At 51.3% G+C, this 26,833-nt stretch overlaps 2 protein-coding genes across 6 annotated transcripts; both read right to left on the reverse strand.

Annotated features, from left to right (window-relative positions):
- Positions 1-499: 499 nt before the first annotated feature.
- On the reverse strand, positions 500-19,026 carry LOC107320921 (UPF0488 protein C8orf33 homolog). Of its 2 annotated transcripts, XM_015877252.2 has the most exons (6): positions 18,402-19,026; positions 17,557-17,644; positions 17,324-17,470; positions 13,618-17,187; positions 2,783-2,833; positions 500-2,368 (listed from the first exon to the last, which is right to left on the reverse strand). In XM_015877252.2, the coding sequence occupies exons 1-4, from the start codon at positions 18,720-18,722 to the stop codon at positions 17,003-17,005; spliced, it is 741 nt and encodes a 246-aa protein (XP_015732738.1). In that variant the 5' UTR covers positions 18,723-19,026; the 3' UTR covers positions 500-2,368; positions 2,783-2,833; positions 13,618-17,002. The 2 variants fall into 2 exon arrangements, with proteins under 2 accessions (XP_015732738.1, XP_015732740.1); XM_015877254.2 differs by lacking the exons at positions 17,324-17,470; positions 17,557-17,644; positions 18,402-19,026 and adding an exon at positions 6,797-6,845 and having other exon boundaries at positions 13,618-14,657.
- A 90-nt stretch (positions 19,027-19,116) lies between these two features.
- On the reverse strand, positions 19,117-25,480 carry AMDHD2 (amidohydrolase domain containing 2). 4 transcript variants are annotated; one of them, XR_001558415.2, is made up of 12 exons: positions 25,157-25,478; positions 24,925-25,061; positions 24,519-24,658; positions 24,097-24,151; positions 23,509-23,721; positions 22,576-22,664; positions 22,085-22,229; positions 21,740-21,847; positions 21,408-21,476; positions 20,743-20,844; positions 20,210-20,352; positions 19,983-20,098 (listed from the first exon to the last, which is right to left on the reverse strand). XR_001558415.2 is itself a non-coding variant. In XM_015877250.2 (11 exons), the coding sequence occupies exons 1-11, from the start codon at positions 25,237-25,239 to the stop codon at positions 19,996-19,998; spliced, it is 1,293 nt and encodes a 430-aa protein (XP_015732736.1). In that variant the 5' UTR covers positions 25,240-25,480; the 3' UTR covers positions 19,117-19,995. The 4 variants fall into 4 exon arrangements, 2 of the variants coding, with proteins under 2 accessions (XP_015732736.1, XP_015732737.1); XR_001558414.2 differs by having other exon boundaries at positions 20,001-20,116; positions 25,157-25,477; XM_015877250.2 differs by lacking the exon at positions 20,210-20,352 and having other exon boundaries at positions 19,117-20,147; positions 25,157-25,480.
- Between the last annotated feature and the right edge of the window lie 1,353 nt (positions 25,481-26,833).

The raw sequence follows: 26,833 nt of genomic DNA on the forward strand, positions 1-26,833 counted from the left end.
CAGTGTCAGCAGCTGGACGTGAGCCTTTCCCTATTGCTCCAGCAGAGCACAGCAAGGGCTGAACTGGCTCTTAAAGGAAATAAGATCTCAGTGGGTGTGGGTGCAGCTTTGGAATGGCCACCAGCCCCCCAGAGAATACAACAGATGGAGGTTCAGCTGAGATGCTGCATGGGACAGCAGACCAAGTGCCAGCGCTTCTGGGGATGACACTGGGGTGGGAGAAGCGGATTTACGCTCATAGTTAATGATGTTTAATGGGCCACAGCACGAGGGGAAAGCTTTGAGCTCCCACTGCTTTGGGGGGTGTCGTGGTTTTGTACTTGTTGCTGTTGGTAATTCCACATCATGGCTGAGGTGACAGACACTGCACCACGTCCCACTGGTGACATGGGCACTGTGCGCAGCCAAGGCTGCGTGGAGGCGGCCAAGGTGCCACCAGGGACATGGAATGAGTGGGAGGGGACGTGGGGAGGTGAAGCACAGAGGCTCAGGTCAGCAGTTCCAGCAGGCAGGAGGCACTAAGAGCTCAGTGTTTATTGGTTTTGCTCCGATCACGCATGGTTCATACAAGGAACGGGCTGACTCTGCTGTGCACACAGACACGTGCTGCTGGAGGCTGCCTTGGGAAGACTTCCAGGCACCCTGAAGCAAGGCCAGGGTACCCAACTGCCGGTGCCTGGATGGCCATGGGAGGTGTGAGGTTGTTGGCTGTCCCCAGCCTGTGCCAGCACCCAGCTGTGCTGAGCTGTGCTCAGCCGTGTATGTGCTGCAGCAGAGGCATCTCTGAGCTCCTCCCTGTGTTCACAGGATCTTTTCATTTTACTGCTACTTCTACAGCGCAGGCTGCTGCGTGTGCTGCTTCTAAAGCTACTTCCGCAAGCAAGTCTAACATGCACTGCCCTCCTGAAGCTGGAGACTTCCGTGCTGCTTCCAGCAAAGCGCTTTCAGGGCTGCTGGCCTGTCCCTTGTAGGCTGAGAGATGTCAGGCATTTGCTGCTTGGGTGAGGGGTTATGTGCTCATCCGAGGGGCAAGGTGAAGTATTCAGGCTGGAGTTTGCAGCCCCAGTGAGGACACGCTTCCCACCCTTAGGATTAAATGTTGGGCCTTAGGAAGACTGGGTGAGCTGGGGCAGAGCTACAGGAGCTGCAGGCTGTGTGTGCTGCCAGGAGTCTGCCTGGAAGGGCAGCACCACTCACAGGGCGACCCTGGCAGCCATTGTCTGCTTAGAGGCTATTTCCAGCACCTTTATGCTGCTCATCTGCATCCATTCTAGATGAATCCCGAGGAAATCCTCACTATTTGTCCACTTCAGCTTTTTTCCTTCCCCCATTGCTGGCTGGAATGGCTGTCAACTGTGAGATCTGTAGGGGTGTTTTTTTCTATTTTTCCTGGCAGACTAAATTACTAAATATCACAGGGACTGAAGCACAAGGATGTTAAGCACTCGCAGCAGATGAGGGAGCGCTGCAAGGCCTTCGGGGCAGCCTTTACATTGCAAAGAAGGGACTGAAAAGCCAGTGGATGGGGTTTAGTGGGTTACAGATCAGCACCCAAAGCATTTCTACCTACTGTTTACTCTTCTTCCCCACTGAGCCTCTGTCATTGTCTCCCAGTGTCACTGGTCACATCCAACTTCTCTGACTTTCAAGTTCTGCCATATGGGAGAGGGCTTTGGAGAGGGAAAACCCTCCAAAGCCCCAACACTCACTGGCTCCTCTCTGAATCTGCAGATATTGAACTGAAGCAGCAGGCAACAGCTTCTGCCCGGCACCCCCTGATGGAGCTACGTGCTGCCAGCCCCCGGTGTCAGTGTGTGTGCAAACCCCATCTCAGTTCAGCCAGAAGGGTCAAGCCAGGCAGCTGCCAGCTATCGATGTCCTCAGGTCCTGGAATAGCTTTGCATTCTGCAAGGTACCCGAAACAGGCACTTATTGCAGTGCCTAAGTCAAAAAGAAACTGGCCAGGCCAAATCATTTGGTGCTTCTTGAGATTCTGCCTTCTGTTTTTAGGCATTGCTTTTTTCTCTTGGTGCAGGGCAATGCCTGCCAGCCCCAGCAGCTGTGCTGGATGCTGCCAGTGAATTCCTGATTAGATCAACACTGCAGCTCTACAAACAAGATGGAGTGTTTATTCTCAAGAAACAACAAACGTACCTGACCTGGCCTCAGCACAGGGCAAGCTCTTTGCCCTATCTAAAGTGGAACTGCAATGTTGAGTATTCCTCCTCCCCTCACCCGGGTATGCCATAAAGATGCCCTGACCCCTCCCTCCCCCACCAAACCCCTTGATTCACTCCAGGTCTCCTCCAGGAAGGCTGCAATGCTGCTAAGTTCTGCAAGCTGCCACCACACGCCATGGAAACCGGAGCTGTTGGGGAACAGAAGGAGAGAGAGTGAGGCTGGACTTAAGTTGGTACCCAGAAACAGAGGAAGCACACAGAGACTGCAGGAGGAGGAGCAGGAGCACGTGCTGGTGGGCCACGTCCTGGTGGGAAGGCAAACCCAGCAAGGCCACTGCTGAGGGTGGGCTCTGCTTCTTCTCAGGGGCAGCTCTGATGGGACCAGGCACTGCTGGTGGGCACTTAAACTGCTCCCCAGGAGCAAACCCCCACTGCAGGGCTAGATTCACTTCAAGGCAGATGACAGCAATGGCTATAGAGGTAAATTTCTGTTTCTGTTACATTCACATGTAATGACCACAGCAGAGGGGTGTCACAAGCTGTGGCCACCTAACCCCACAATGGAGCTGTAGGCAATGGGCAGCGAGGGGAGGGACACGTACCAGCAACTGCTCTAAGTGCTGTCGGTCTCAGGCTGGCTGGCTGTTTCACGCCTGCAGGAAAGGAACAGAAAAAAAACATGCAGTTACTGAGGGGAAAACAATTGCATCCTGAAGTGAAAGCAGAAACAAACCAATGGAACCACCCTTGCAGGGAGGATGCTTGCTAGAGCAGAGCAATGGTCCTTAGCCCAGAGATTGCAGGTGAGACCTACTGATATATCATAGCCTAAGGACGTGGCAGCTCAGATCATGGGGAGCAAAGTGAGAACCTGCTGGCAGCATCCCACTGCTTGGCTGGGGTAGTGCTCTGTCCTGACTGCCATACTGGGGATGGGAAGGGGACAGAGCCAGAACCCCACTGGGTTGCTCTTTGCCTGCTTGGTTGCACAGCTCTTTGTACACTGACAGCTCCAGCCTGAACTCTCATCTTATTTGCATGGGTGTAAAACCCAAATGGCTTCAGTGTCCCAAGCTGGACTTAACACCTGAATGAATAAGACAAGGGCTGAGCTGTGGCAGTGCAGATGAGCAAATCAGCAACCTGAATGAGCAAATCAGAAGCCCTGATAGAAAGAGACGTCCTCTTCCCAGCTCACTGCCTCCTGGAGGTGGGCTCTCTGAATGCCTTTTCTGCAGTGTGCTGGGAGGCACCAAGAGCCTCCTCCACTCTCCCCACCTTCCTCTGAGCTGACGTTGCACTGGTGCAGCTGCCAAGGAAAGCTCTAATTATAAACTGGCAGATACTTGGTGTGCCTAAGGAAGGTTACTTCAGCTGTCAAGATAACCTGATGCTCAGGGGCTCTATGTCAGCTCTAAATTGCCCTGACAGAGGATTTGGGGTGGCTTACTTTGCAGAGCCAAAACAAGGCTAAACTGTATCATTACACATGCATACCATACACACATGCTGCATATGATACAATATATTGCATACAGGTAGTGCACCACAAACTGCACGACAATGGAGTGTGGCTGTGCAAAACCGAGCTCCCCCAAGCTGTGGATGACAGAAGTGTTCTCTGAGTGCATCTAAATGTTGAGTAATGAAACAGAGGAGAAAAAAAGAAACCCAAGCAGGTGCTTTTTAGTGGCTGAACAGTACAAGGTCACACTCTTCTCTTGTTTGCACAAAGCTATTATCCACATTGCTCTCCTATTTTACCCAAAGTGGCCAGGAAGCTGTACAGACAGTGAGAGCACACCTGGGGCTCCCATAGGTGTGATTACTCCCCATCCCACCACCTGGGTCATGGCAAATTTAGGGCTGAGCCCACTCTCAGTCCATTCAGCTCTGGTCCATCTGCATGGCAGACACTGAGGGATGAGCCTGCGTGCAGTGGCTCTGCCACAGTAATGAAGCCTTTCCTATTTGTACCCAGAGCACAACTCCCAGCATGTCTGCACAGCAACGGAGGACAGCTCAGACAAGGCAGACCAAGCTGCAGTGCCTTGCATGGCCATTGCAGCCCAGCAGGATGCTGGCCAGATGCTGGGTGCCATCAGGGGCTCAGCTGCCACCCAGAGGCATTGCACTGGGAAAGACCCCTCCATTTCCACTGCATTTCCCCAGACAGGACACAGAGTGAGTGATGGGAACCCTTGCTGACATGCCAAGCAATTCAGGTCACTCATGAAAACCTTTCTTCACTGGCCCACATCAAGGAAGGAAATGGTGCCACCTGCCCTTCAGTTCTTCTCCTCCTGTGTGGCCTGGGCTCCTGCCACACATCAAAGGAGGAGAAATATCCCAGGACTATTCTGTGTTCCCCCACATCCCCCATTCTCACAACATCACCTTTCCCTCGCCCACTCCTGCAGCTCCTCTCCTGCAATAGGAGCCACCAACAACACCAGGAGATGCCAGCAGCTCTCCTGTCACCCCAACCCCTCGAGGACACATCTGAGCTTAGCAGAAACAGAGCCCAGGAGAGCAAGAAAACAAAGGAAGGAGGTTGCAAGGAATGCTACAACCAAAACAGGGGTGCGCACGGAGAGCTGTCTTTACCAGTGACCCTCACGGTATCTCCTGGAAGCAGTCGGGTGCTGTCTTCTCCTCGCATAGGGATCTGTGTCTACCGTCTCCTGAACCGCTTGTTCTGGAAGCAGGACAAAGAGAGACACAGCTCTGTTGATAAGCTCCTTGAAGTCTTCAGCAGGCCCTGCAGAGGTTTGTGTGGCAATAGCTGCTGGTGGGGCTAAGGAGGTTAAGAATGGCTGACTCTAGTGCTGCATCCCATGTAAATGCTGTACTGACCCTTATCCTTGGCTGAAAATACCTCTATCCTCTCCAGCTTGATTATGATTTTCCAGTGGGGTGGTACATTTGGAAACCCAGCACATTGACCTCCTGAAATCACAATCACTGCACAGCACAGGGAGATCACATCCCACACCCTCTCCAAGAACCAGAAGGGGTTTCTGCAGCCATATTTTATCTGGCCCCACGCAGGCAGAGCTGGGGACTCATTGGCTTCCAGCACGCTCACTGTCCTTATGTGCGCACAGAGGAATGGTCACCAAATGGCTCCATGGCCACATCACTGGCCTCTCTTCTTCTTCATGCTGGCCAATACATCTGGCTTGATGAGTGCAGCACACCCTCCTCCAGCACCTGAAGTTGTCTTTCCTGCTTTCCTGGGAAGTGCCTCACCTGCTCTGTTTCTCACATCGGTTCAGGCAGAACAGAAAAGCACAAAACAGAATGGCCAGAAATGGGCCCCTTTTTGGAGAGCTGCCATCAGTGCGTTGCTGTTCTGTCTCCTCCTGGCTCACTGGTGAGCTGCAAATCTGTGCCTGTGCTTTGTGTGTCGCACACACATTTCACCACTGTCAGATGGTGCACACACAGTTACTGTGTTAAATGCGTGTGCAGGTGACTTAAGTCTGTATATAAATAAGCTGAGCTTTCCAAACATAAATCTGCAGGGTTTACATGAGGAGGAAGGAAGTGGGTGAAGTGGCTTCACCCGTGTGCGATAAAGCAGAGGAAATTAAAATTATGAGGGCTTCCTTCCCTTTAACACACACAATACTAAATTGCTGGCAAGCTGCTCAAGTCATTCAACACATGGCCCAGCTGGTTGGAGAGCCGGCTTTGCAGTAAGCTTTTGGTGAGGGGCTCCTTGGGATATGAGGATCCATCTCTAGAGATGCTGCAGACCAAAGGTAAGCGTTTGCAAGGATGCTCACAATAGGACTAGTATACCTATTTAAGTATTTAAATGGTTCAACAGGCAACGCTGGTATTCACAAGTGACTGCATCTTTCTAGAACACAAACAGGTGGGATGCCAAGTGCAGGCGTCCAGTGCGAATCACCCACTGTGTTTTCCTACTAACGCTAAAGGGGGAACAACCAAACCCAGGGGGAGGTGAAGGAGGCCAAAGTAGGTTTGGAGGTGAAAAGGTTTCAATATTTTCCTTGTAAGAACAGCATCTGCACTAATAATATATTGGTACTGATAAATGCTTTTCTCTCAGCGACATAAGATTTCTTCTAAAACAAAACATGGATTTAGTTATTTCATGTTGTTAAAAAACAAACAACAAAACATTTTTGTGGATGATAGTAGCAAAACATCTAAAGCTTCCAGAAGCTGCCACCAAAGGTAGGTGTCGACTGCATGTTTTTGAGGGCTGGTTGGGAACCCACAGGTTGTTGAAGGGCTGAGACAAGCACGAACCCCACGCGGCCCATTGTGGGAAGCCCTCCTTCATTTAACCAGATCTGCCCACTGAGGACTCAACTTGTGATCTCACCACTTCCACAGGAAGGAAGGGCCTCTTTGTATGGGGACAAGATAAACTTTGGTTTAGAAATCAGCAACACCCCCTGTGCCTACCAGATACTGCACAGCACTCACAACTGGACTCTGAGCACTAACGAGGAAGGAGCCTGAACAGTTGGCTGGAAGTACAGATGTTCATGCACGAGAGGGCAAAGCCAGGAGTGTTTCACCCCATCACTTCTGGTTGAAATGGCAAAAGCACAATCTCAGAGTTTGGCCCAACTCACCAATCTCTTCCACAATATTCTCAGTGCTTCCAGGAGGAGTGGTTCTCTCCTGTTCAGAAACAAAACAAAACAAACAAAAAAGAATAACAACCTCAGGTGGGTGCCTCCTTCACCTGTCCCTTTGCTCTGAGAGAAGAGCAGGAAGCCCTGGGGCTTTCCCCCATCACTTCAATCAAGACCACGGGCACCACAGGAGCAGAGCTGGAGCCCTTTTGCTCTCAGTTGCCTTCAGCTGCTGCACCCAGCAAAGTGGTCTCCATCCCATCCAGAGTGAGTCCTTCAGTTATGCTGCTGTGCAACCACATCCCGAGCAAAGTCCTTCTCAGATCTTTTTTTCCTTAAAAAAGCAACATTCAGAGACCCAAAAATTGGCACTGCATGCTCCAGAGTTTGGGTGAAAGTGCAAAGAACAGCCACTGCTCATCCTTCCAAAAGACACCACTGGCATGGCTGACATGCACACGGAGGAACGACGACAAACTCAGCAGCCACAGCATAGAGAGAAGAAGATGAACTGGGAAAAGAAATGAGGCCAAATGGCATTTGAAGCTTCACAGAACTTGGAAACACAGACACTGATCCCCAGGTGGTGAGCGTTTGGGGCTTTGTAGTTTGGGATAATAAAAGAAACCGTCCCACTGACTTCAAAAGATCAGAACAAAGAATCCCTTCCTTTATCCAGGGAGAAAAGAACACATCTCTAAGTTGCTTTACTCTACACGCAAGTATCATTTTTGGTCCCATCCATGTCAGCCACATGCTGCTGTCACTGTCAGTGCCCTCTGCTGCTGACAGCCCCTCGTTACACTGCAGCCCCACTGCAGCAGCTCAGATTCACCCTTGGGCACAGAGCAGCTGAACACAGAAATCACCTTTTAACCAACCCCAAAATACCTTCTGGGCTCTCGACTGTGCCTTGCATGTTCTGTGCTCATCCTGCTTATGGCAGCTTGGAAATGAATGTGTCTTAAGGAAGAGGGCTGCATAGGAGCAAGGGAGGCACAAACATGCAGGGCTGCAGCCAGCTGCCACGCTTTGCTCTCCCTCAGCAAACAGCACTGAGTGCTGCCAGCAAAACTCTGCTGCAGCTACAAAGCAGGAACAGGGATACAAGTGGCTCCCGAGCTCTCACACGAGTATTTAATGATAAGGATGTGTTAGATTGTTTTCCTAGAGCCTATGGATTACAGCGGATCAGCTGCGAGCCCAGCGCCTGCCTGCTGATGCTGTGAACAGCGGGTTTGCATTTCGGGTCAGCTCACAGGCGGGCGCCCTTTGGGGTCACTCCTCATAGGCTTGTAAAATAAATCTCTGTGCTCCACTCCTGAATCTGCTTCTCTTGTCTCCAAGCACAGCCGTGGCTTACTGAGTTTCCTTGCAGGGAGCTGGTGCAAGGAGTCATGTTCTTTACTCGCATGGCAGGCACAAGCAGCTTGATCAGAACCAGATCTTTAGGCTGAGAAGACTTGCTGGGTGCCCAGACAAGTTGCTGCTGCTGCTCAGGCTTTTCATCGAGCGCTGCCTGCTCTCCAGAGGTCTCTTTCTATTCACTGGCTCATCCTGTAGCAGGCAGGGTCTTCAAACAACCCCTAGAGGCCATCTGAGCAGCCCAGGGAAAAGTTGGCCCACTGGGGCTTCCCCACTGCCCTCCAATATCCCAAACCTGGTGCCTTCCCAACTCCAATCAGTGCTGAACTGAGGGAAGGAGCGGCTGAACAAAGGAATGGAAAAATACAGGACAAACAGGAAAAGCAAACCCGGCTATCTCCCCCAGGAAGCACTCCAGAAACCTTCCTACTGGCAAAGCTGTGCTGTGACATTAACTTGACCTATCTGGTTTAAAGATGGCCAATGGCTCCTAATGTTGGTTGGGATATCTGAACGGGTCACGCTGGCAGGGCCCTGCATTCCTGCGGGGGCCTGACTGTAACTCAATGCTGTGCTGGCCGGGCTGCCCATACACCAGCACCCTGCCCACAGCAGCCCTGCACCACCAGGTGGAGGGGCAGGCAGTGGCTGAGGGCAGAGGGGATGCTGGAACTAAGGCTGGTTTGAAACAAGGCAGCTTTCAAGAGCTGTGGGTTTTCCAGCTGCTCCACAAAACGTTGCCCCCTGACACAGCCTCACAGGAACACCAGGATGCCCAGAGAGCAGAGCCTGAACAAGAGCAGCAGGAGGAGCAGAGCACAGGGCCAGACGAGCTGCTGCTGTAGGACTCAAACCTGCTGGCTCCCCTGGGCACAAACAGTTTATAGGGAAACCACAGCAACTCCTCCTGCCAAGCAATTACACACAGGATTAGCGCTTCCCTCACACTCGATGTGGTGTTATGTGGTTATGGCTGCCCCGGCTCCCAGCAGCTTGTGCTTCCTAAATCCCAAAGGGCGTCTGATGCAGAGCAGACATTATAGAATCAAGCTCAGGCCTGTCAAGGAGCTGCCACCCACAGATGTGCCTTGTGCCAAACACAAGAGGTTTTTTGCTCCATCCTTCCTCAGACTCACTACAAGAGAACAAACGACCACATCTCAACACACCACAGTCAGTTGGGCTAAGGCATATGGCTGGTGGCAAAGCAAAAATGACTTAGAACAACTTAAGAGTGATTTAAACTAACATACAGATCTTCCTATGCCCAGTTGCCTGCTGTCAGCCCTCTTTGTTCACTATGGGGAGGCTCAGATTGATCCATCCCAAGAAAGTGGCATCTTTGTCCCGCTGGCAGAAGAAGTCTTTATCCTGTCTAGGAAACGACCTTTGGGCTTATGGTGGTTCCTCAAGGGGCTTAACCCAACCTGGCTCCACATCTTGCTGTAGACCCACGTGCTCCTTTAGAGCCCCCTGCAATGCACCAGCATTTCTCTCAAAGCCCTTCAGCTGTCCCTGACCCGAGGACTGATACACGATCGACTGTAAATCTGTCATTACACATTCTGGTACCGTTGCTCATTCCGGTGATTTGGATAGCTAGCAACCATGCTGGATTCCCTTCTGATGACCAGAAGATTTTAAAACCTGGTTTATCAGAAGTGATGCAGGCTGGAACAAATGGCGCTGCTGGTTTATCTGTGAGCTCACTTTGTGTGTTTGCCAGGGCTGGAGAAACCCATCCCTTCAGGCTGGGCTGCTGAATGCTTACAGTTTTGCAAGGAAACAGAGCTAGCACACCATCATCCCCAGCTCACTGCCCTGCGTCCTTCAGGTTGAAGAGCCTTGGCCTTATTCTCTTCATCTGGCTTTCCCCCAGATGCACTTGAGATTTAGATTGATGCTTTCTGAACTGACACTGAACTGGACGTTTGTCCAAAGGCACAAAGACCAACACTATCCGAGCACATGATCCCACACACGTCTGCAAAAAAGGTATGGCATGGACAGCCATGCCAGGACTCCAGCAGGTATCAGATGGAAAGGAGGTGTATTTACTGATCTGGGGTTAAAGGGGATGCATTCTCTCTGGGACACAACTATGTCCTGACAACCCTGAGTTTAGTGGAAAGGCCCTTTTTCTTTTGCTGGCACATTGGCCACAGCAATTAGGGAGATATATGGGCCACTTTTGCCCCTCTCATGAAAACATGAGAAAAATCTATGGCAGCAATTCGGAAGCAATCCAAAATAACTGGCAAGGAGAATGCTGAGCTAATTAGTGTGAGCGGAGTGCTGCTCCAAATGAGTTGCACTGCCTGCTTCCATCAGGAGCTCAGGCATCCCTACTACACAGTGCTGTGCCACAGAGGGGAAGGAGCATGGAGGACAAACTGACATGCCAGTAGGATAAAGCCATGCTGATATTATTATTGGTATGATAGTAAGACCTTGCTTGCCTGTTTATGGTCATTTTCTGCTGTTGCTGCCACCTTGCCTGCCTGATCTCACCAATACCTCGTCCAAACAACCAGATCTATCAAACATACATTGGTTTTCCATCAAATAATATCCACTCTTTCTAACCTTTCCTTAAATAACTGAATTATTTCCTGATTTGGCCACGTATTCTTTCATCATCTTATCACACATCACACGACTGAAGACGCCCCACCACAAAATGTGATGGTGATACCAAATGATAGCATTTACAATATTTACAATACAATCAGCTTACAGCTAATACCAAGGCTGAAATTTACTTACACAAAGTCCTCAAAACCATCCTTCACAGCCCCTGCCCCCCCCCACCATGGGCTGTGCCCCCCAGCTCAGCTGCCCAGAGCCCATCTGTGGCCATGGGCACCTCCAGGAGTGGGCACCCACAGCTCTGGGCTGCAGTGCCAATGCCTCACCGCCCTCTGGGTAAACAATTTTCTCCTCACATCTCATCTCTTTCAGTTTAAAGCCATCTCCTATGTCCTATAATTATCAGACTATGTAACAAGTTGCTCCCCACCAAGGGTTTTCTAAAACCTGTGGCTGTGTTGAAAGACTTCCAGATTCTGCCTTGTCCTAACAGGAACACATTCACTCCCATTCACAGCACCAGCTTGGCTGGCGATCTATTTTACCAGCAAGTAGGAGGCCCACGCCTCTTTGCCATCTGTTACCATTCATTTTTCATTGCTTCTGAAAACAACCTGAGCCTGACCCCGCTCTGATTTAGCTCGATGAAGCAGGAAGCCCTTGGAATACATTCTTCCTGCACAATCTGCTCTGTCCCACCTTCACCCATCCCACCCTCCTGCACGTTATGGCATTAATTCTGACTCTTCACTCGCTCTGTTTTGGCTGCCATAAGTTCTCCATGAGAACAAGGAGTCTCTGGAAATGGTTTTTAGTTCATTTAGTACAGTCACGTGCAAAACCAAATAGAAATTCATGAGAAAACGGGTTCTATCTTACTAGGCAAAGGGCTGGATGAGCGCAATGAAGGGCAGACACCCCTAGATCCTTTTGAACACCTGTTTAAAAAACAGGAGAGCTTTCTCCAGTGGATACCAGAAGGTGTCTGCACTGAGTGACCAACCACAACTTGATCAGCATCTATTTAATAAGTTCAGTACCTCTAAAGAATCTGCAAGGTCTCCTGCTGGCACCACTTCTGTTATTCTCAATCAGGTCTGCACCTGAATGCCTGCCCAGCCTGCTTGGGTGGTGTTTTCTCTCTCTGTCAAAGCAGGTTTTGTGCCACTTCCAGCAGCACCAGCTGCCTGCTTTCTCAGAACCGGGCAGGAAAGCCAGCAGTAATTCTGGATGTGGCTGCTTAAGGCTGATGCGATGCCTAAAGGAGCTTTTTGCAAGCCATCCTACCTCTGCTAGACAACACTGAGGATTTCATTTTCCAGAGATCCTCACTTGGCACCTCCCACCAACCTACACTCACATTGAAAGAGAAAAGAAATGCTCGGAAGGAAAAGAATGCTGCTCCTTCCCTGAGCAGGTCCTTCCTTGGCCCAGGAGAGGGGAAAGCCCTCATAAGTCCAACCAGGCCCAGCTCTGGTGTGGCACAGAAATGACACCTCCATCACACCACGCACCTGGGGAACCATGTGCACTCAAATACTGCTCCAGAACCATCCCAGCACACTTTGCATGGCCATAATTAAGAACTGCCTTCCCAACATTAATGCTGTTCCAAGCGACGTCAAAAAGCTTTCCATCGTACTTAAGTAGGAAGATGTTACTCTGCAACGATGTGTTTTCATATGAAAAAGCATTGCTATTTTTGATCTGCCGGGGATCTAATGAAACTAATAGCATTGGCTCGAGTAAATGAAAGGTGCCAGTAAATAAATAACCACTGGAATTACTGCCTCCACTCATGCGTTCTGCACTACAGTCTCACATTTCGTATGTTTGCCTCTCTCCCTCCAAGTGGATGCATTGATTCCTCCAAATAGCTCAGGCAGCTCTTGACGAAGGTCTGATGGACTCACGGGGAGCTGCCTGGCTCCCCAGAAAGGCTGTTTATAGCAGCACCTTCAATGCTATGAGAACAAACCTGTCTCTTGTTTCTTTGGCAGGCTGTGGTTACCCACATCAAGGTCCATCTCTCCTCTAAGGGGACGGCTTCGTCCCGCAGTTCCCACCTGGGCCCAGAACGTGCTCACTGACACAGCGCAGTGTTGGCACTGCAAGATACGTGTCTCAAGAATGAAGACCATAAACAGCTGCTGGCATAAAGTAACACAGCCTTGCATAGCTGCCGTGCAACTCAGTCATCTCAAGGGCACAATCTGATGTATTGCAATGAGGATAACGATAAAAATATAAAGGCATGCATCTTGTTCCATTCCCTAAATTAGTGCCTCGGCCAAGCAAGAGAATTTTGCAGGTTGCCAATAGCAACTCTCATGTTTTCAGAGTACAGTGTGCACCACCTTCATGCAAAGCAGAAAATTACCCAAGTCTCTCTCATGGCTCAATAGCGTGTGATCAGTCTGGGCTAGGTCAGCTGTCAGCAGAGCTCCCGTACCCAGCTGGGCCATATCCTGGCCTGAGCAAAATGGCCGGTGGGAAAGGTGGGAGATGTTCATAGATAAAAATTTGCCTGATCACTTCTGCAGATAAGGAATGAAACCCGTTTCTGTTCACACAGGATGGAATGTTATTTAGGTAGATACACACACATGCATAGATACTAATGTGAATGTTAACCTCTTACACTTGCAATGTATATAAAAGTAATGTCACACACAGACTCCTCTCAATGACTGCTCAGTGTTGCAGAAATATGGATATGGAAGTCCTGTTATTCTTCAAAATAGTGAGGCTTTCCCCCCACCTCTTCCCCATCCAAATTTATGGGCTGTGCATTTCCACAGGCTCAGCTCCCAGGCAGAAGCTGTAGGTCTGCTGGGGCCTGAAGGTTTGGACTGGCCTCGTACCTGAACCCTTGTGTGGCTTGCCAGATGTGGAGAATAAGCTGCTTCCTTTCCTGAATGCTCCACAGCTTCAGATGTAGCATCGTCACTTTTGTGCTGGTGATGGTGGGACTTCTGGTCATGGTGACCCTCCCTTTTCCTGGCGTCTGTTTCGAAGAAGACGTGGGTTAACCTCTCCAGGTAGTGCTCCAGCTCCTCCTGGGTGTGCTCCAGTTGTTTGCCAACATTACTGGGAAAGAAGGAAGAGGAAGGTGGAGGGCTTTTGCTTTCCAGCTCTTTCTTGACCTCCTCCACGTGCGGGTTACGCTTCATTAGAAAAACCACAATGACAAACAAGATCAGGCACAGATACACAACCCAGACTTCTTCCATCTCGGCGGCTAATGCTTGTCAATGTACTCAGAGGGAAAAAGGCAGATGTGCCAAACGCTGCAGGTGTGTCAGTATCCACGGGAAAGGGCTGCTGCCAGTAATCAAAGCACCGCAATAACGTAATGTCAAAGTTCAGTTTTCTAAAGCAATGTGGCTTGCAGACTTTCCTTCGGTTCCAAGAATGAAAGCAGCGCTGGACAGCAGAAGTAAATTTAAGCAAAGAAAAAAGAACAGTTTTGTCCTTGGAGTAAAATCACTTCAGCAGGAAGACAGAGGATCATCCGTCATACCCCAGATATCTGAAAACAGAAGTATTCCTCCTTGGGTTTGTTAAGACACTGCAGGTACAATGCTTACTACTCGTCAGAAATCTTTTCTCCTTACGTGGGATTTGAGTTCTTCTCTTGCTTGAGGTGGTAAGGTTTTCTTCTTTCTAATTCAAAGAGAATATAAGATAGGATTGGATTTTTCCTCCCCTGTGGAAGATCATTGATTGCTTTATCCTTTGGGGGTCATGAGATGCCACCTCCACAGTGCACACCCAGCACTCCACAAACAACTGTCAGAAGGGGATATCAGTTCCTTGAGTTACAGATTCAGCAGGCCGGGTTTTGTTGGGAGAGGGGCTCCCAGGCCTCGGGAGGTGGTTCCAGCTGCACTCAGTGGGGATCCCTTGGAGAGCCTTTGTAGGCTGCTCTGCAGCGGCTCTGCCCCCCAGCTGCTCAATGCAGAGGACAGGCAGCCCAGGGACCAATAAATGCATTTCCACTGACTGAGCCTGAGAGGGGATTGGAAGAACTTACCAACCAAAGCTAACAGCCAAAAGGGAAACGGACAAAAAGCTGCCAGGACAGGGCCAGCCTGTGAGGTGGGAGGGCAGCCATCAGCCATCAGCACCGCTCTCCCCTCAGAGTCAGGGTCTGCATGGAATGGGATTGCGTTTCCTAACCTTTGCTAGGGGATCCTTTTACAGATGGGGCTGCCAAGCCTAAAAGGAGCAGAGATTGCAGCCATCCCGCTGCTGCCACTGTGTGTTAATGCACTCGGTCTCATTCTTCTGCCACTGAAACAACTCCAAAATTCCTCACTTCATTCCCAGAACCGAGGTCCCTGACCCTAATAACAGTAACCCAGGTCAAGCATGGCAGTAAAGAAGTCCTGCAAAAGGAATATGTGTAGGCTTTGCAAGTCATTATATGAAAACCTCTGAAAAACCACAGCAGTCTCTCACCTATGAAAATAGCTTTTTTTCCCCTCTTTCCTCGCAGATAACATGGCTGGTTGTCACACTGAACACTCATCTCACTGGTATCACTGTTCTAATAGTGAATACGGGCATAAAAGAGCCCAAAGCAAGAATGTGTGAGAATGCTTCCTAGAATGCTCCTGCAGCCTCGCACAGCACAGGAAGGCACCACACCTCACCAGCTCTCCTCTGGAAAAAGAGAAGGAAAAACAGCCACAACTATTTCCTGGGCATATTCTGCATAGCCAGCAAGGTAAGGAAAGAACTGCAGTCCTGAGGTCATATACAACACACTGCTGACCTTAGAAAATGGCATGAAAACATTATAAGTTTGAGAAAAATGCAGCTTTCGTATGCTTAATCCTGGAAGTAAAATGAACACCGGTTGTTCCAGCATCAAAATGCCTGCAGTGCTTCCCAGCAAACCACGAGGATCAGCTGAACTACTGGCTTCCAGATCTGTCTCCTCTCCATAGTCCTACTCACTGCACACGCTACTCATGTTCCGTTTCTCGTTCTGCCTTGACAGTCCCAATTTAACATATTTTAAACAAAAAAAATACCCTGGCAGATGCAAAAGGCCTCTTAGTAATAAAATCCGTTTCTGTTTGTAGGCAGCACGAGGTTTGGGGCTTTTTTTCCAAGTCTTTCTCTGTAAGTGTTTCCCACCAACTCTCAGCTGCTCTCAGCACACACTGGAATCTGCCAACCCTTCCATTTCTTGCTCCTCATACAGGATGACTGACTGGACTATAAAAAGGAAGGAAAGCACTGCACTGCAGGGCCATCCAATACCCTGTTTCCTTTTAAAGGACTTCTGTTCCTCCAGCTTTTTTAGGCTGAGTGGGGAAAAACTTCTGCATGAACACAGGAGATGGGCTGACAGGCTGACACAGACCAGAGACAGAGGAGAGAAACATTCAGCTGATCAGAAAGCAAAGATTTAATACAAATCAAATGCAAGAGAACCTTTGGGCTCTCGCCGTTCAGCACCACCCGAAGTTTAGCATACAGCTGAGTTACCCTCTGAGTCGCTGCTGGTTGTAACTGAGCTATTTCAAAGTGAGCTGATTTCAGGAACATAAATCTTTTCCTGACTGGAAACAATTGCTCTAACATCCCTAGGCTGGAATGCATCAGCATTTGCTGTTCTCTTCTAAATCAGTGCCTGCCAATTAAACAGATGAAAGAGCAAAGATGATTCTCACTCATTTTCCTCCCAGATTCTGAAATTTTTTACTCTATTACACACACTGCCCTGTGCTTCCTTGACACCAGAAGCTGCATTTGCACAGCTGTCAGGTGGAATGGATACACCCAGACAGCCAGTGTGCTTACACTGCCTCCCCTCTTGTCCCTTTGCAGAAGCTGGGTCTTCTTTACAGAGCGTTCCTTTTCATGCATGTTTTAGCAAGTCCTCACTTGCTAAAAAAGCCTGCTCTATTTAAAGGCAATAGGAGAGTGGGAGAAGCTCCCAGTATAAAAGACATTCTTAAGTTAACAAAAAAACCAGGGCCTTCCAGACTCCATGCTGCAAAGTGACATTGTAACAGTGTGAGCACAGAGGATTACTGTAGTAGATTGAGTCTTGGGCTCACATGCCAGGTTGACAGACCTGTTTTGCACCTCCGAAGGCACTCAGAAGGCAAATCCTTTCCTTAGGAGAAAAACAGAGATTCCTCAATAACATTTTCCATTGCAAAGCATTCTTCTTAAGTTTATAGGAGCTCTGGAAGAGTCTGTACCATGGTTTCAATCTAAAAGGCTGTCCTAGAAGAAATTAAAGCGAAACTCTTCTTGAGAAACTGTGAATCTGACTGTGCCTGTGTCAGGTGTGCTGGGTGACTCCGGAGGGGATCCTGCTGATCCTTGGCTTTTCCTGCACGCTCCGGAGCGCTTCCTGATGACCTGGCATTTCTTGTTCTGCACTTCCACAATCTTGGCAGATTTTGCATCTTAAAGAGGGGAGAAAATAGCAAGAAAGGATTTTAGGCACCTCACACAGCAAGCTCCCACACTGCAGAGCTGTGAGTAGGCCAGGAGCAAAGTCCCTTCCTCTTTAATTTCCCCCTGCATGCAAAGTTTTCTTACCTGATAGCATGAGCTTCAGCTGTTTGCACAGCTCCTCCTCCATCTTCTTCCTGTAGTCTCCAAATATGGTTCTCATGATCTGACGTTTCTTTACCAGTGGAGCCTTGTCACTGCGCAGCGTCTTGATTGCACGGAGAGCCTCCTCGACTGAAGCAGTACAAAGCAGAAACACCCCAGTTTATGATTACCTGAACCCTCCAGCAAGGGAGATATCACTTATCAGAAATACTCACCCTGCTTGGGAGTGGATTTCTGTGTCTTCAGGCCAATTTCCAGTTGCTCCACACACCAATCCACCTCTTTCTGCAGCTGGTCATCTGACTGCGATGAAACAAAGGGAGCATGAATGAATAAACCACCCCAAAATTAGAGCAGCAATTGCTACACAGGAGAAAATCCATCTGTAAAAGGATAAAGGACTATCCAGAATTTCAGGCTCTGGAGATTCCAGGCTTCAATACAACTTCCCTATTGCCTGTATTTTCACTGCGTAAACTTAAAACACTGGACAAATGTTTAGCTGCAATTCAATGTCTTTGTTTGATGGATTTAACAGCTGGCTGTCATTCAGATCACACAGTGGAAAGCTGGTCAGGAACATAAGACAGAAGCTGTCAATTCAACCTATGGATGAGAGGAATCATTAACAAAATGCTACCCAAAAACCTGCCCAGAATCCAAGGGGGAGCAACGGGCAAAATCAGAAGCTGAGCCCTGGTGTCTCAGCCCAGTGCTTGCTCAACCAGAAATGCATGAAGATGAAGGAGACAAAGCCTACAAAGATGGAAGGAGATGGGTCCTAACAAACAAAACCGGCCAGTGGGAAGGAAAGCAAAAGAGCTGCATCCTACAGCTAAAGCACAAAAGCTCTCATGCTCCCTTTTCCTTTTCCTTACAGCAGTCTCCTTTCCAATGAATGGGATGGGATTTGCATCACCTGCATTACATGAGTAACTCATCATACCTGGTAAACGTGCAAGTCAAGAGCTCACTAACATTAACTGCCCATCTGTGCACTGACATTGTTCCTTTTTCCCTGAAGGATTTAAATTATGGGGCCCCACCGATACTTCAATACCTGAGAGCTCTCATCCTGCTGGGCTGCATCTTTACTCTGGCATCCATTCGCTTCCACCTTTGCCTTCCCCTTGATCTCAGTTTCCTCCGTGCTCTTTTTACTGACAGATGCATTTTGTTTCTTCTTTTTCTTCTTCTTCTGTGCAGCTCCATCTGACGCTGGTTTCTCTATCGCTGTGTTACCTCCAGGGGCACTTTCTGGTTTGGAGATGTTCAATGTATCACGGCTTCCATCCTCTATGGATGCACAACTTGCAGTTTGAGCCGATTCTGGCTTCTCCAAGGCTGGAACCTGCACCACACCGAACTCAGCACGCTCCATGTTGGCTGGAACTAACGGGCCCAAAGGACGGTGTTCTTTAGAGATAGCAAAGGGAATAAGGCCGGGAAGTGGCTGCAGGTGGTGGAAGAGGCCGCGCACCTGGGGCTGGGGCCTGGATCCGCCTCCAGCTGCGGCTCACGGCACCGTCCTGTTGGTGAATGGCCGGGACGAGCCTCACAACGCGAGTGAACGGGAACCGAGCACGTTCCCCCGGCACGACGGTGCGGCCTGCGCCGCTCCCACCGCCTGAGCCCGGGCATCAAACCACGCCGCACCGCTGTCCGCCGCCTAAAGGCGCCCCCGCTCCGCCCTGCGCCTCCGTTCCGCCCTCACGTCGGTTCCGCCCGCACCCTCAGCCCGGTCCCCCCCCGTATCCCGTCCTGCTTTGATTCCCTTTTATTTTTTCAAACACTTTTTATTCACGTTGCTTTTTCCCCCCACCAACAGCCCAGAGGCGCAGCGCAGCAGCGCGGCCCCGGGTGCCGCTCCCGCATCGCCCCGTCCACGGGGCTGCAGGTGTGATGTACGACGGCGATCCCAAATGACATCCAGATAACGAAGACAATAACGAGCACAGGAGTAACGAGCCACCAGCAACGGCACTGAAAGGCCGGAACGTGTCTGCAGCTCCCCATGAGCCATAGGGCTCCCCCCAGCCATGAGCTGCCCATCAGAAACAAGTGTCCTCTGCAGCCCAAGGGCTGCACCCACGGCTGGAGGAGGCAGCGGCTGCCCTGAGCCTGCAGAGCCCAGGCAGGCAGCACCCAGAGCCGAGAGGAACATTGATTGCTGGGGGACGATGGCAAATGTCTGCAGACATCACGCACTGTGGGCTCAACACCCGTGCAGAGAAAAAGGCACAAAGGAGCAGCAATGCCTCGTTTCCCTGGGGTTGATCTCTGCCCTGAGGATTCAGCCCACACTGATTCACAGCCCCAAAATGGCACCGAGTCAGTGAGCTGTACCAGCCTCAATCCAGAGAACACAAGAGGGAGAGTCGGTCAGTCAGAACGTGGTCATCAGCTTCCACAACAGAATCTTTGTAATGGGAAGACCTGCCAGCTGAACTGGTGGCTGCTGACGTCCTGCCAGCTGCAGCTGCCCAGGAGCAAGACAGCACGGAGAGGGATGGACATGGCTTGAGTCTGCCTTAGGCACAGGCAGGTCGTGTGCTGCATCACAGTGCAAAGGCTGGGACAGCTTCACACTGCTGTGAGATGGACACGTAAGCACCTCTGTCTGGGGACTCCACACAGGACAGCTGCGCAGTCTTTCAGGTCTCTCCAGAGACTGAAAATCCTTCCTGACACAGATCTGCCTGCTCTCCCCACTCCACCAACTGAGCACCAACAGAGTCATTGCGGGCATGGCTGTAACTGGAAGCAGTAGTTGCGCTGGAAAACACAATTCTTTGGTATGAGGCTCCTTCAGGGGAGTTGCAGGAAGGAAAGGAAAACAAAACAAGAAAAGAGAAGTGGGGTGGTTACCAAAGCTGCTAATCACAGTGCCAGGATGCCGAGGAAGGCACGAGGAGCCCAGTGTCACATGCCTAAGGCTTCCCGTCTCCAGACTTCCTCTCCTGCAATGTACGTGGCTTGTACATGCAGACTATCATCCAGCATCAGGAAATCTGCACCAGATAGGAGAGAAAAGGAACAGCCATCAGAGGAACAGAGGAAGAGCAACTGGGGCAGCTAAAGCTGACTCAGAGGAGCTGGGCTCTATGGCTGCCTCCACACAGAGGAGTTTCTCCCCACTCCAGAAACAGGGCAGGACTGCAGTGTAGAACCATCCTTGCTCCGCTCATCTGAGACGTGAGAGCTTCTCCAAAAGGCTCATGAAATACCACCAGCACCACAGGAAAAAAAATCACCAGAGCAAAAAGTCCAAAGCAGATCCTGGGCAGAGCGAGGATCCCCAGAGCTCCCACTGAAGCAGCAGATGCAACCTGCATTTGCAGCAGGCCCTGCTTTGCCCCAGCATGCAGAATCTCTCCCTCCCACCATCCCCATAACAGTACCTGCATCAGAATCATAATTCAGGGTCCCCTTCCTGTCTTCAATCCCCAAGAGCTGGGCAGGATGCAGAGATGCTGCCTCCAGTGCAGTCTCTACTGAGCACCCTTAGACAGAAGAGGAAGAGGCGCTAGTGCAGCAAACAGCCCCATCAGCAGAGCAGCCCCAGTCCCTGGCTAAGGCAATTAGTAGCACTGCAGGGACCTTTTTGACAACCAAACCCATGCCCAGGGCCCCAGTGTCTTTGTCAGCACTGCCTATGTCCTGTCCTGGTACAGCACAGCACTAACACAGATCTGACTGCTACTGCCCTGAACACTACAAGGGCAGGAGGAGCTGGGAGACCCAGTCACAGCTGGCTGGAGCTTGGGAGGGGAAACATCTCTAAGGGAGACAGTAGGAAAAGGAGAACCTACTTAAGGTATGGGGAGGGGAAAGTCGTTCACCTTTAGGTATGAGAAAAGAGCAGAACAGTTCAACCCTAATTAGTGCTGCAGGTTAAAATGAAGCATCCCTCCTAAAGGTGTTTGTCTCCAAGGCCAGTATCACTGATGTCAACCCTCCTCCTCATATCGTGGACAAGAGGGGACACCTCTGGCTGGGCAGACACAGCTGGCAAGAACAAGACTTGTTCTCAGGGAGGAACAGCTCATGGGCAATGCTCACCCACCTGTGGCTTCCAGGAAGTGTCGCACACACGTGTCCATGGTTGCCACACTACCGCTCAGGGTCTTTGTGCCTGGGAGAGAACAGGACAGCAGTGAGCAGAACCCCAAAGGGGCAGAAATCCTGGGTCACGGGAGGAGCAAGTTGAAGGGCTCTCAGCCACTGCTGAGAAGTAACAAAGAGGCAGGAGTGTTTGTGCTGGCATTGAAGGGAGACACATTCAGATGCAGCACAAACGCTGCTTCACGCTGACAAGCACTGCAGGGTGTGCTGAGCTCTGCAGGAACAAGCACGAGTGGTAGCACCTTGTCCAGCTCTTTTGCAAGAGGCACTTACCTGCAATGTAGGTGTTCAGCCCATCGATCTCCACCACCTGCTGGCCCAGTGTATGCCGACCCGATGCCAGCCCCATGCCAGCAATAGCATCCGTCACCAGCACCATGCCTGAGGAATGCAAGGGAACAGGCTGCAGCAGCTTTGCAACTAACCCCACTGCAGCTCTGAGCACTGTGCCATGCCAACCCTCCCTGAGAGGTCCCAAGACATCTCCAGCCACATCCAGCTGAGGTGACAGGCTGTGGAATAGGACTTCTTTCAGACATCAAGATTGCATGCCATGGGAGCCATGGGAGATGAGCATTTGTGATGCTGGTGACACCACGCTGGTGCAGTATGGCTTACCTTTGGGGTGGGCTCGATGGGCGATGCGCAGGGCAGCAGGGTTGGTGTGGATGCCATCTGAGATCATGCCGTAGAAGACCCTCCGCCCAGCAGGAATCTTATCACTTGTCAGAAGCCCCACGATCCCGGGGTCACGATGGTGGAACTACCCAAAGTGGGAGAGGAAAAGATGATGGGTGTCACACCAGGACTTGCAGACTGAGACCCTTCCTGCTGTCATCACTATCAAACAGTGCCTGGCAGCTGGGCACCTCATCCATTATCAATGTAACCAGGCAACCCCTCCAATTTCAAGAGACTGCTACAGCTCTGACTCTAAGTCAGGCAGTACAAACATGAAGACAGAGGTTGTGTGCTGAAATCCCACTGCAAGGCCTGGTACAAAACAAGTTGACGATGCCAATAAGCATTTGTGGGGAGCAAGAGAGAAAGCACTGAAAGGAATCACTGAAAGGAATGCCTGCACAGGACAAACAGCCTTGGCAACTCACCGGCAACATGGCATTGAAGAGGTGAGTGATGAAGGTAGCACCGTGCTGCACAGCCTCCTCAGCCTGGGAGAGATTAGCCACCGAGTGACCTGGAACAGAGACCACTGCATCATTCTCCTGCCCACCTCCGCATTTATTTTCCCAGAGTCACACAAGTCACAACAGCTGCCCGGTTCCCAGAGGCGTTGGGGAGAGCTGCCTTCTGGCTGGGCTATAAGTCCCAGGACGTGCCTTTCTGCTGCCCTCAGCCATTTCAAGGCTTTATAAGAGAGGTGTCAAAGGAGCAGGGAGACAGCGGGCACGTTTCCAAGACATGCTATGTTGATAAAACACGATCCAGAAAGAAAACATTGTTTTCCCTAACAGGGACAGCAGATCTTTTGCATTTCTTTGATTGCCTTTATGTGACTGTGAGAAAAGAGACCTCTGCTGCACAAATAGCCTGCTGAATTTGGGTTCAGTTTCACCTGAAGAAAGGGCAGAGGTTCAACTGCTCTTGCAGTTGCTCCATTGAATAATGGAGTTATCAAGACTTAACAGCAACCTTTGGAAAACAACATCACCTGTAAGGCCTAAAGCAGCTGAACTTCAGAGTTTGAACCTTTCCCAGCAGTCAGCCTGGAATTACATCCTTATTAAACTGAATGTTTGAAAAAAACAGGAGGAAAGAAGGAAAGAAAATGATGACTGCTGGTCTTTCCTGTGTTTTCCCAGCACCAGCGGGAACTACCTTGTGCAAAGCTACAGGAGCCCTTCCACCAACCTGCTGTTTGCAGGCAGGGTGACAGATTCACAGCACCAAGTGAGGCCAGGAAAGTGGTGACTAGAGGAAATCCCACCCAGCCCAACCACAGAGACACCATTAAAGATATCACAGCCCTGAGCCATGCTGCATGTGACACAGACAGACTGAGCTGCCTCCCCAGCCCTTACCGAGTGAGACACAGATGCCTCGCTTGGTGAGTTCCCGGATCACCTCACTGCTCCTCTTGATCTCTGGGGCCAGGGTGACAATCCGGACACAGTCCAGGGACCCATAGGTGGCAACCAAATCCTGGAAGGCATTTTCCTCGAAGGTGCGGATGCAGTGCTCCGGGTGTGCCCCCTTTTTCTCCTTGCTGATGAATGGCCCTTCCAGGTGAGCCCCTGCTCAAAGGGGAACAGAGTCATCTTTCTTCCTCTCCCAACCAAGGAACAAGAAACCCGCCATGTCCATCCTGCTCCAGCTACACTCTTGCCATTCTCCCACAGCAAAGAAGAGTTCAGGTAACTCAGAGCTCAGTACAGCAGCACCGGCCAGCCCCACAGCCATCATTCCTTCAAGCCCCATAGGGCTGATGGTAGAGCGCACAGCAAAAGCTGTGGGCAGGTTCAGGGAGACAGCAGGTCTGTGCCCACCAATGTATCCCTGCCACCACGAGAGCTTCAGCTCCCAACCATGCTGCTCCTAAAACAGCTTCTTTTCCTTAAGAAGGAGAAGGATGATCAGGCACCACGCAGAACGGTGGCAAAATCACTTACCCAGGACACCAGCTCCGTGAGCTCCACCATTTCTTACATCGATCTGGGGAAGAATCTATAGAAAGAGGTTTGTCAGACACCTCACATACACAGCACTGCCAAAGCAACTCAAACCTTGGGCTCACACAGAGCTGCTGCACCACCAGGACAACAAGCCAAGCAGCTCACAAAGGAAAAGCAAACTGCAACCCCACTGTGCAAGGCAGCTACCTGCTGGCCTGGGAAACACTGCTGCCTCAGTGCTCTAAAGCTTAAGGGCAAGAAACATGGGGCTGTTCAGCTCCTTTTGTCCACAACTCATCCGCTATGGGAGATGTCTCATTGTCTGAAGATGAGGCTGCAGAACCAGCCTTGGCCTCTTGTACCAGCATCAGCCTTCAGCTCTTTATCACCCTAAGGATAAGGGGCAGAGAGTCGCTCACCTGGTGGTACACGGATGGAGGGGACGTCACCAGGGTGGGACAGAAGGAGGTCACTCCATGGGAGAGGATCTTCTGACTGACCAGGTCGATCCCTGATCTGAAATCATCTGTAGCCAGGGAGAAATCCACCCCAAAGCCTCCTGTGCCACGGACAAAGCAAAGGTGAAGCTGCAGACTGTGAAACAGCCCCATGTCCAGCCAGGGCTGCACCTGATGATTCCCAACCCCAAAACACTGCACAAGCACTTGGGGTGAGCAGAGCAATCCAACATGGCACAACCTGGAAGCACAAAGGCTCCAGCAGCACCTCCAGCCCGTATCCCCGACGTTCTGTGATTGCAAACCCAACCGACACCATCCATCCCCCCGGCACAGGGGAAGGGGCCGCGGTTTGCAGCTCACTGACCGTTGATCTGCACGTCGATGAATCCCGGGGCGATGATGCAGCCGTGACAGTCCAGCCGCTCGTCGGCGGAGCCCTTCTCGTCGAAGAAGAGTTTCTCGGGGTTGAGGATCGTCCCGTCCCGCACCCACAGATCGTCCCTGCGGGGATCCCACGCTCACACCCCGCCCCCCGGCCCCACTCGGTCCCATTGGGCCGCACTCGGTCCCTCTCGGTCCCACTCGGTCCCACTCACCGCTGCAGGCGGCGGCCCCGCAGGATGCGGCAGTTGGTGAATTGTACGATGGGAGAATCCGACACCGATTTGTTGGACGGCATCGCCGGGCCCGGGGAGCGGAACTGCAGCGGGGCGGACACGGCACGGCACAGCACGGCACGGCACAGAACAGCACAGCACGGCACGGCACAGAACGGCACGGCACAGAACAGCACCGCGGGGTGGAGGCCGGGCCGAGCTCGGGCTCCTCCCGGCCCCGGAACCACGCGCGGACCAAAGGCCGCAGCCGGGAGCAGCGACCGGAACCGCCGGTAAAGGGCAGCGGGATGCGGAGAAACGCCGCGCCGCTCACGTGACCTCCACCTCACGTGACAGGCCCCGGGGCGCCGCCATGTTGGGGAGGTGGCGGCGCGGTGCCGCCATGTTGGGGAGGTCGCTGTTCCGCACGCTGCAGCCCCCCGGTCCGGTACCGCCGGGTCCGTGTGTAACCACCGGCAGCACTGAGCCCACAGCGACACGGCACGGCGGTGATACACACATCGTGTTGTGTCAGAGTTCAAAGGGCTGCAGGTCGGACGGAGGGAGCAGCGGCTCCTAATGGCCTTTGGGTTTGTGAATAAATAACTGTGTGTTGAACGTCCTTGTGACCTGCCCGCAGTGCTGCAGCCATTGCAGTGCAGTGCAGTGCTGCACCCATCGCAGTGCAGTGCAGTGCTGCAGCCATTGCCCTGCAGTGCAGTGCTGCAGCCATTGCAGTGCAGTGCAGTGCTGCAGCCATTGCAGTGCAGTGCAGTGCTGCAGCCATTGCAGCCATTGCTAGTGCAGTGCAGTGCAGTGCTGCAGCCGTTGCCCTGCAGCCATCGGGCAGCTCTGCAGCAGCACAGAACACAAAGCGCATCGTGTGCTGTAACTGCAGCCCTGGGCTGTGCTCACCAACCACCTTCTATGTGTGCATCACTGCGGGCAGATCTGCCCACCATCATGTTAAAGTGCTTGGTTCTAATCACAGCAGCATCCCCACCAAACCCTGTGTTCACTCCTCCATGTCTGCTTTGCTCCGTGTTGCTGCAGCAGTGTCTGACCAACACTCTTGTGTCTATGCAGTTCATTACCTCCCAAGGACCCTGTGTGAGCAGGCTGCTGATGGGAGCTGCTCTGATGAATCACGCTGAGAAAAGAAAAATGCAGTGAGATGCAATGGTCTGTGAATGGAACATCCCCTTCTGGCCAGGAAGTTAATGTAGAGATCAGCATTTAATACTGTACTTATTCCATATGTCAGTGCTTGTCTGTGCAACAAAGCTGCCTTTTAGTGCCAGCAGGATTCCAGTGGATTCCAATGGAGGATGATGTTGGTTTATCCCGAGATAAACACACAGCCTGGTTTGGGAACGTGAGGTTAGGAATGGCTCCAGGTGGGTTTTAGGCAGGTAGTTGAGTTATCCACCCTCAGGGCACCCAGCAGCACGGCAGTGAGAATGGATTGTGGCTTTAATATGGCTGAAGAGACCCCAAAACCAGAAGATTAGAAAGTGAATCTTAAAAATGTATCTCAGGCCTGTTTATTCAGGCCAATTACTTTCTAAGGGGAGAAGCGCCCTTCCAAGCAGCTGAATTCAGATGTCAAAAGGCACAGAGAGCACCCAAATGGCCACAGCCAAACAGGGCATTTCCACATGCACGTACATGCTGACA

Source organism: Coturnix japonica, chromosome 14, assembly GCF_001577835.2.
Source record: "Coturnix japonica isolate 7356 chromosome 14, Coturnix japonica 2.1, whole genome shotgun sequence".
NCBI classification, from domain to species: Eukaryota; Metazoa; Chordata; class Aves; order Galliformes; family Phasianidae; genus Coturnix; species Coturnix japonica.

Excerpts from the sequence above, each read along its gene's own strand:
- LOC107320921 (XM_015877252.2), bottom strand. The coding sequence starts at position 18,722 with ATGGAGCGTGCTGAGTTCGGTGTGGTGCAGGTTCCAGCCTTGGAGAAG. Across the intron at positions 17,471-17,556 it reads GAAATCCACTCCCAAGCAGG|TCGAGGAGGCTCTCCGTGCA; the intron begins GTGAGTATTTCT and ends GTACTGCTTCAG. Across the intron at positions 17,188-17,323 it reads GCTGAAGCTCATGCTATCAG|ATGCAAAATCTGCCAAGATT; the intron begins GTAAGAAAACTT and ends CCCCTCTTTAAG.
- AMDHD2 (XM_015877250.2), bottom strand. The coding sequence starts at position 25,239 with ATGCCGTCCAACAAATCGGTGTCGGATTCTCCCATCGTACAATTCACC. Across the intron at positions 22,230-22,575 it reads TCTTCAATGCCATGTTGCCG|TTCCACCATCGTGACCCCGG; the intron begins GTGAGTTGCCAA and ends CACTTTGGGTAG. Across the intron at positions 20,148-20,742 it reads GAATTATGATTCTGATGCAG|GAGCCTCATACCAAAGAATT; the intron begins GTACTGTTATGG and ends ACTCCCCTGAAG.